Source organism: Myotis lucifugus, unplaced genomic scaffold (genome assembly GCF_000147115.1).
Source record: "Myotis lucifugus unplaced genomic scaffold, Myoluc2.0 scaffold_785, whole genome shotgun sequence".
NCBI lineage: Eukaryota > Metazoa > Chordata > Mammalia > Chiroptera > Vespertilionidae > Myotis > Myotis lucifugus.
The window spans coordinates 235,486-245,049 of NW_005871833.1; the positions used below are offsets into that span (position 1 = coordinate 235,486).

At 46.1% G+C, this 9,564-nt stretch overlaps 2 protein-coding genes across 2 annotated transcripts in view; one reads left to right on the top strand and one right to left on the bottom strand.

The window, feature by feature from the left end:
- Positions 1-4,756: 4,756 nt before the first annotated feature.
- ZNF583 (zinc finger protein 583) overlaps positions 4,757-9,564 on the top strand; it is a 5,300-nt gene continuing 492 nt past the window's right edge. Inside the window, exons 1-3 of the mRNA XM_014448229.2 lie at positions 4,757-4,895; positions 5,179-5,274; positions 8,327-9,564. Coding sequence (XP_014303715.1) covers positions 4,757-4,895; positions 5,179-5,274; positions 8,327-9,564 — 1,473 coding nt within the window. The remainder of the gene's footprint in view (positions 4,896-5,178; positions 5,275-8,326) is intronic.
- LOC102421043 (60S ribosomal protein L12) lies at positions 6,548-7,192 on the bottom strand. Its single transcript, XM_006106220.2, has one exon. It carries the CDS (start codon positions 7,103-7,105, stop codon positions 6,608-6,610), a length of 498 nt encoding a protein of 165 aa, XP_006106282.1. The 5' UTR covers positions 7,106-7,192; the 3' UTR covers positions 6,548-6,607.

The following is a 9,564-nucleotide window of genomic DNA, read 5'->3' on the forward strand; positions in this document are numbered from 1 at the left end:
TATTAAAAATTACAAAAAAAAAAAACACTCTACTTAATTTCGCTCTGCCTGCCGAGGGACGTCACTCCCTCCCCACAAATTACCCCCCTTTCCCAAACCCTCTTATCTTCATAGAAATACCAGAAACAGAAAAGAATTTAAAACCTTTATGGGTGTACGGGCATCAGAGAAAAGGGCAGATAGACGGAGGGGCCGGGGGGTGTGAGCGGGGAGGACGGGGGCGGGGATGGGGAGGGGAGGAGACACGGGCGGGCCTCGGGCTGCACCCCAGGGGCCCGGCTGCTGGACCGCGGCCTGCGGTGCAGAAGGTCCCCCCACTTCCTCCTCCCTCCGCCGGGTAAGGGAGCGGAGCGGGAGGGAGACCTACTGTGCGCTGTTGGAGTGACCGGCGCAGTGACCGGTGTTGATGGTCACACGGGCGGGCAGGCTCCGCGCTCGGCGCTCCGTGAGTCGGTCCCACGGTCCTGCCCGCGGCTGGTGGGGAGCAGGTTGCGGCGGGTCCCCAGCCCCGGGGAGGGGCGGTGCTCACAGGTGTCTGACCGCTGAGTGAGCCGCTTTACCTTCCAAGGCGGCGGGTTAGTGGGAAACAACTTTAAAAAAAAAAATTTGATTTTGGAGGAAGAGAGAGAGAGAGAGAGAGAGAGAGAGAGACTTGTCCCACTTACTGATGCCTTCATTGGTTAATTTTTAAAAAATTAAAAAATATATATATATTTTATTGATTTTTTACAGAGAGGAAGGGAGAGGGATAGAGAGTTAGAAACACCGATGAGAGAGAAACATCGATCAGCTGTCCCCTGCACACCTCCTACTGGGGATGTGCCCGCAACCAAGGCACATGCCCTTGATCGGAATCGAACCCGGGACCCTTGAGTCCGCAGGCCGATGCTCTATCCACTGAGCCAAACTGGTTAGGGCATAGAAATATATTTAAAAAAAAAAATAAAGCGCAGGGGAAAAGAGTTGTACGCGTGGGAGCGACTGATTCAGGGTACCCCTCATCTGCGTCTGCGGTGGGGGGTGGGGGAAGGGCTGTCCAGGCCGGTGACACAGGGTCCCTTTCTCCCTCCGCAGCTCGCCTTTCCCCAGACGCTGCGCCTCTGCCGGAGAGGAGCCTGAGGGAGGGGCCGGAAGTGCCGCTATCCGTCCTCAGGCTCCGAAAGCCATGTCCCAGGTAAGGAGCATCTCTCCTCCCCTCCCAGGCGTGCGCTGCTTGTCAGGCTGTGTGCGAACAGTCTGGTTTTCTCCTGAGACTCACCAGCCTACCAGCGTCCCCTCCATGAGGGACCTGGCCCTGGTATCCTCCAATCCAGTGTCAGGGGGTCCCCGGAAGCCCAGTGAGCATCCCCTTTTTCTCAGCATTTTCACCTTTATCCAAAAAATAGTTTAGTGCCACCTGTGGCTCTCAGGAGGCCACGTGTCAGTGATTATAGCTTGTTTACTATACACTGAGTGGCCAGATTATTATGACCACCCCATCAGTACAATGAAGTGGTTGTGCAAAGCTACACTAATAAAAGAGAGACATGCAAATTGGTGTCACTCTGCTACACCCACCAGCCAATCAGGATGAGTATGCAAATCAACCCAACAAAGATGGCGGTTACTTTGCATACGCGGGCGCGGAGCAAAGACTGAAGGCTGACCGGAGTGAAGACTGAAGAGGCTTGGCTTCTACGCTGCGGCCGGACCAAAGGCCTGGGTCCCGGGTGCCGGAGGAAAACGGGTGCCGGCAGCCAGTGGAAGGAAGGCCTATTGCGCGAATCTTCGTGCAACGGGCTTCTAGTAATAATAATAATAAAACCTTGATAGTATTTGCTTAGGAAGTTTTCAATATTCAGTATTTTTGGAAGTGTCAGTGAAGTACTGATGGGGTGGTCATCATAATCTGGCCACTCAGTGTATAATGTAATGATGTGAAATTAGTGGAGAAAGGATGGGTTATGCATTTAGAGGGGAAAAAAAATTTCTTCCTGTTCTAGCCAGTTTGGCTCAGTGGATAGTGTCAGCCTGCGGACTGAAGGGTCCCAGGTTCTATTCCGGTCAAGGGCACATGCCCGGGTTGCGGGCTTGATCCCCAGTAGGAGGTGTGCAGGAGGCAGCCGATCCATGATTCTCTCTCATCATTAATGTTTCTATCTCTCTCTCCCTCTCCCTTCCTCCCTGAAATCAATAAAAATATATTTAAAAATAAGTAACTAAATTTCTTCCTTACAATGTATAGGTTAAATCTAAACCATAAAACCATGCAAACTGCTCGGTGAAAACATAGAGAACGGTTGGAAAGAGGAAGCTGGGCCAGAAGCGCGAGTCAGCGCTGTCCAGTGGCACTTCCTGGGGTGACCGTGGCTGCAGGGCACTTGTATGTCCTGGCGGGACTGAGGACCTGGACTGTCAATGTGAACTGACTTACATGTAAATAGCGACACGCGGTGAGCAGCTGGTGTGTTGGACAGCACAGATCCGGGCTCATGAAACGGCAAAGACAGGAAGAAAGTGGAGGGTGAGCCTGTCCGAATCTCTCACTGCACAGGTGAGGAAAGAGAGCGCCAGGGAGGAAAGCCGTGTCCCCGTCACTGGTTGGCGACTGTGCGGCTGTAGGGAGCGGTCGTGTGCACTGAGGGTCAGGAACACGGATGACGGGGCGTGAGGAGCTGAAGAGGGTGGAGGGAGGAGGACACTGTGGAGCCGTGTGCCCACCGTGACGACCGAGCACTCATCTCGTTCCTGTTCCCAGACCGTCACTGGCCCCCGCTCCACTGGGAATGAGATCCCAGTGTCCTTACCACGGCCTGCAGGGCCCTCCTGACCCAGCCCCGGGCGCTCCCAGACCTCATTCTGCACGTCTGCGTCTCCGCTCCAGCCACACTGGCCACTTACGGTGCCTCAGACGTCCTGGGCTTGTCCCTGTCTCTGAATCTTTGCATTCGCTCCCCCTAGATCAGCGGTTCTCAACCTGTGGGTCGCGACCCCTTTGGGGGTCGAACGACCCTTTCACAGGGGTCGCCTAAGACCATCGGAAAACACATATATAATACATATTGTTTTTGTGATTAATCACTATGCTTTAATGATGTTCAATTTGTAACAGTGAAATTGGGGGTCATCACAACATGAGGAACTGTATTAAAGGGTCGTGGCATTGGGAAGGTTGAGAACCACTGGTATAAAGGGAAAGCTTCCTCCATGTTGCTTTGCTCAGACTTTGAGAGGCAACTCCTATAAGACCCCTGGCGTAATAAAGACTCCAAATTTGACAACCACCAAGACCGGAGACACCCCAGAACTTACTCCACTGGGGCCCCAGAGGCCGCTGCCACTTTGGGCCTCCCCATCCATTGCTGGGCTGAGGGGAGATCTGACACGGGCGCCAGCAGGGCTCGGTACTGACCTGTGTGGTGGTACTTCAGCACCTGACCAGCCAGCTCAGTCCAGATGCGCCCCATTGAGTGCCATCCGTCCGTCAGCAGCTAAGAGCGGGCATGGCTATGACATGCCACACCTAAGGGGCATGTCCGAGACCAGCAGCCAGCCCTGGTAAGGCTGGAGCAGGTGCGTCTCCTAGGAAGGTTGTACATTTTGAATTTTAGGAAACATACCAGGCCTTGTTCCATGTTATAAAGAAGATCCTTGCTCTAACTGGTTTGGCTTAGTGGATAGAGCGTCAGCCTGCAGACTGAAGGGTCCCAGGTTCGATTCCAGTCAAGGGCATGTACCTTGGTTGCGGGCACGTCCCCAGTGGGGAGTGTGCAAGAGGCAGCTGATCGATGTTTCTCTCCCATCGATGTTTCTAACTCCCTATCCCTCTCCTTTCCTCTCTGTAAAAAAATCAATAAAATATATATATTAAAAAAAAAAAAAAGATCCTTAATTCAACACGCAGTAGCCGAGCCAGCTGTCCTGTAACATTCAAAACTCTCTCCTCGCTCTTGGGGAGCTGTGTGCGCCCCTCCAGCGAGAGCTGTGGGTGTTTTTTATGCACGTCATGATCACATTGGAAACGTTCACTATTTAAGTTCACTAGCAGAGCTTAGAATTACTCTTATTTTGTCTCTGAGGTAGCAGATAGGTTACCCATTGTCTTTGAGACTCAGTGGGATTATCAAGAGCTGTTAGGGAACCTTTTGTTGCCTCTGCTTGTTCTCTGTGATGGCATCCATTGGTTTAAGTTATATTTTTGCAAAATGACTATAAAACTTGTTTACTATCTTATTACATATCTATTTAATTTTAGAAAATCAAAATTATAAGCATTAATAGGATAGGATATGTATGTGTATATATGGGATGTATATATAGATATATCTGGAACATTCCACTGTAGAGTTTGGGGGAAATGCTGGTTTAGGCCATATACATCTTGGAAGGCTTAACTCATGTTCCTGTCTTTCCCTTGAAGCCTTTCTTCACTTCCACAGTCTATCTTGATTTTCCATATTGAGAAATGCCCTAGCATTTAGTATGAAAAACGTATTATTTTATACTTGACTGTTTAGTGTTGTTATTGCCCATTTTTGCGTGTGACAAGTCTTTTCTCCGTCAGTAGAGACAGTGAAATCGTACACTCAGCGTGACAGCATCAACACTAAGCACAGAGAAGTCATCCAGCAGTTACTTGACACGTGTTGCTCAGAACCTAAGATGCTATGAGAAAGTTTCACTCTATGTAATATTTCTCTCCAGAAGTATAAGTGATTTAGCTCTTCACACTACACCCGTGTGAGGGTAAGAACACCAGTCGGACAAAAATACGTTTATGTCATTTCAGGATTTGGTGACATTTGGGGATGTGGCTATAGATTTCTCTCAAGAGGAGTGGGAATGGCTAAATCTTGCTCAGAGGAATTTGTACAGAAAGGTGATGTTGGAGAACTACAGGAACCTGGAATCGCTGGGTAAGATCTCCCCGTTATTCAGAATCTCCCCAGAGGGCTGCTCCCTCACATAATGTTTGGGGAGCCTCTGATATATGTTGCTGCATTTCTCTTCCTGCTGCTCCCCAAAATAGGCTGAGTTTTGTAGAATTGGCAGCTTCATTAGACTATCCCCACAACTTCCCCTTTCTTCAAAACACTCCCTCTTCCTTAACTCTCTCTCTAATGCCCCCACCTCCTGAGGCCCAAGGGCTTGATCTGATTTCAGGGCCTGGCTAATTTCCCCTTTATTTCTTCTACGCAGGAGTTTCCGTTTCAAAGCCAGAGGTGATCTCGCTTCTGGAGCAAGGAAGAGAGCCCTGGATGGCAACGAAGGCCAGGACAGAAGGCACATGTTCTGGTGAGTGAGAGAGAACTGGGGAGGTAGAGGCCACTGCAAGAAAACCGAGCTCCGCCCTTCTGAAGGGTCCAGCTCGCCACGCGTATTGTCTGGGTGGCTTCCTTAAAGGCTCCAGGCCTGGGACACACATTGAAGCATCTTTTAGCATGAGCTCCCCAACTTACTCTCCTTGTATACATTCTCTCACAGGGTCTCCTTGTCCTCGCCTTTGAGTTTTGCACCAGTCGCTCCAACACATGAAAATATCCAGACACAGCAATGCCTCTACTTTTCCTTTTGCCACTCATTTCTTTTTGGTTGAAGGATTGATTCATTTCTTTTTTCATTATTTTACTAACAATGTTGAGCATCTTTTCATGAACGTATTGGCCATTCATATATCTTTTGTGAAGTGTTCAATTTTTTGCCCAGGTTTTCAGTGGGTTGTTTTTTTTCTTATTGAGTTGTAAGAGTTCTTTCTTTAGATCAATGGTTCTCAACCTTCCTAATGCTTCGACCTTTTAATACAGTTCCTCATGTTGTGGTGACCCCCAACCATAAAATTATTTTCATTGCTACTTCATAACTGTAATTTTGCTACTGTTATGAATCGTAATGTAAATATCTGATATGCAGGTTGTATTTTCATTGTTACAAATTGAACATAGTTAAAGCATAGTGATTAATCACAAAAATAATATGTAATTATATATGTGTTTTCCGATGGTCTTAGGTTACCCCTGTGAAAGGGTCGTTCAACCCCCAAAGGGGTCACGACCCACAGGTTGAGAACCGCTGCTTTAGATGGTCTTACTACAAGTTCTTTGTCATTTGTATGTATTGTGATATACCTATGCCAATTGTGGTTTGGCGTTCTTGTTTTTCTACTGCTGTCTTTTGAACATTCGAAGTTTTCCATTTTCATAAAGTCCAATTTATTTGTCTTGATTGGTGCTTTTGTGCCATCTCTAAGAAATTCTTGCTACCCCCAGGTCACCAACGTATTCTTCTATTTTTTCCCCCTAGGAATGTTCTATTTTAATTTTTACATTTGGGTAATGATCCATTGAGCTAATTTCTTGGGTGAGATAAATATTGAGGTTCATTTCCCCCCTTTGGATGTTCAGTTATTCCAGGACTCTTTGTTGTAAAGACTTTCCTTTCCCCATTATATTGCTTTGTTGGAAAGCAATTGAACATAAATGCAGGGGTCTAGTTCTGAACTCTGTTCTGTTCCATTGATCTACATCTATCCTTTCACCAGTACCATACTGTCTTGATATCTGTAGCTTTCTTTTTTTTTTTTTTTTGCTTGTCAAATGATCTTTAATTGAAACATTTTCCTTTGTAGTTCTTAACTAGCCGGACATTCCACTGCACCACTGTTGATATCGTCTATGATGTCATGAGGGTGGCGACCATCAACATTGCACCCCACAGACTGGGCAGTACCCAGGATCTCTTTAATGGTTCCAGAGAGTTCTCTAGCTAAAGATCGGTGACGCATCTGTCGGGCAATGCTGACAATCTCATCAAAAGTGATATTTCCACTGTGCTTAATGTTTTTTTGCTTCTTTCTGTCTCTTGGCGGTTCTTTGAGGGCTTTGATGATCAGGGCAGAGGCTGAAGGCACTACTTCGATCTGGGCCTGTCTGTTCTGAATGGTCAGTTTCACTGTAATCCTCAGACCCTTCCAATCACCGGTTGCTTTGGCGATGTCATCACCAACCTTTTTTGGAGACAGGCCCAGGGGGCCGATCTTGGGGGCCAGGGCAGACGTGGCGCCCACTTCCCCGCCGGTGCACCGCAGGTAGACGACTTTGATTTCGTTGGGGTCGAACTTCGGCGGCATGGCGGAGGCAGCTGGTGTCGGATGAACCCGGATTCGGGACGACCGAAGAAAGTTGCACCTGAGCCTCCTCCGAGCCGAAAGCGATATCTGTAGCTTTCAGATATCAGATAATCTATTCAAAAAGCCTGCTGGGATTTCACTTGGGATTATGATACATCTACATCAACTTGGGGAAGAACTGACATCCTAACATCATTGAGTTTTCCAGTTCATGAGTATGGTTTCTGTAGCCATGTGTTAAGGTTTTCTTTCTCTTAGCAATATTTTATAGTCATCCAGTGTAGTGGTTTAAAAACTTTAAAAAATATTTTTCTGAGTCTTATTTTTGAGTGCCATAATTATAAATAGAATTCTTAAAAACTCCCATCTTCCAGTTGTTTGCAGCTAGTATGTAAGAATGTAAAGTGATTTTTATATGAACTATCTTACAACCTTGCTAGATTCATCTAGTAGTTGAGCATTTTCTGCAGAGACAATCATATTATCTGCCAATACAGTTTTCTTTCTTCCTTTCTGATCCTTATGCCTTGTTTTTCTTGATTTATTATAATAGCTTGGGTCTCCTGTACAATGTTGAATTGTACCACTTGTAAGAGCACATATACTTGCATTGTTCTCAATCTTAAGGGGAAATGTATTCAGTCTTTCACCATTAAGTTGATGTTAGTTTGCTTAGATGCTCTTTTTCAATTTTAGGAAGTTCATTCCTATTCCTGGTTTGCTGAGAAATTTTACAAATAAATTTAGTAAAATACTCTTTCTACATCTATTGAAATGATCATATGATTTTTCATCTTTAATCTGCTGATGTAATGATCATTCATTGATTTTCACATATTAAACCAGTGGTTCCCAAACTTATTTGGCCTACCGCCCCCTTTCCAGAAAAAATATTACTCAGCCCCTGGAAATTAATTTTTTTAAAATTTTAATAGCAGTTACTCATCGCCCCCAAATGCACCTGTGGCCATCACCGCTCCCCTGGATCGCTGCAGCACCTACCAGGGGGCGGTAGCGCCCACTTTGGGAATCATTGTATTAAACCAACCTTGCATTCCTGGGATATTTAATTTTTCTAATAGTTACCTTACTGACTATATATAAGAAGAATTTATGTTTTAATCAACTCTCTTAAGTTCTTATGTGTTTTATTCACTGATTTTTGTTTTAAAAGTTCTTTTCTTCTGCATAAGCACAAACTATTTTCTTACTATCTTTTAGATTTGGAGTATGCATTTAAAAACAGTGAATTTTCATCAAAGCAAGTTATTTATGAAGAATCATCCAAAGTAGTGACTACAGGAAGAAGCCATCTTAGTTACAGTCTTGATTGCCCCAGTTTGATAGAAGACTATGAAAGTGGGGACTGGTTTAACAACAAGTTGCAAAGTAAGGAGGTACATCCTAGTCAACTGATCATCACGCATAAGGAAATCCTTACTGAAGATCAAAGTAGTGAATGTACTAAATCTTGGCAAACTTTCCACCAGGATGCAATATTTGCTATAAAACAGGGTTTTCCCACCAAAGAAAGAGCACATAAGCATGAGCCACAAAAGAGAAAATACCGCAAAAAATCTGTGGACATGAAGCCTAAGAAAGTCTATGTAGAAAAGAAACTTTTGAAATGTAATGAGTGTGAGAAAGTTTTCAACCAGAGCTCATCCCTTACTCTTCACCAGAGAATTCATACTGGGGAGAAACCCTATGCCTGTGTTGAATGTGGGAAAACCTTCAGCCAGAGTGCAAACCTGGCTCAACATAAGCGAATACACACCGGGGAGAAGCCCTACGAATGTAAGGAATGTAGGAAAGCCTTCAGCCAGAACGCACACCTCGCTCAGCACCAGAGAGTTCACACTGGAGAGAAACCTTACCAGTGTAACGAGTGTAAGAGAGCCTTCAGCCAGATTGCACACCTGACGCAACACCAGAGGATTCACACTGGAGAGAGACCGTTTGAATGTATTGAGTGTGGAAAGGCCTTTAGTAACGGTTCGTTTCTTGCTCAGCATCAGCGGATTCACACAGGGGAGAAACCTTACGTATGTAATGTGTGTGGGAAAGCCTTTAGCCATCGTGGTTACCTAATCGTGCATCAGAGGATTCACACCGGAGAGAGACCTTATGAGTGTAAGGAATGCCGGAAGACCTTCAGCCAGTACGCGCACCTGGCTCAGCACCAGAGAGTCCACACTGGAGAGAAACCGTATGAGTGTAAGGTGTGTAGGAAAGCCTTCAGCCAGATCGCATACCTCGATCAACACCAGAGGGTCCATACTGGAGAGAAACCCTATGAATGCATTGAATGTGGGAAGGCCTTCAGCAATAGTTCATCGCTGGCACAACACCAGCGGAGTCACACGGGAGAGAAACCTTACATGTGTAAGGAGTGCAGGAAAACATTTAGCCAGAATGCAGGCCTTGCTCAGCACCAGCGGATCCATACTGGAGAGAAA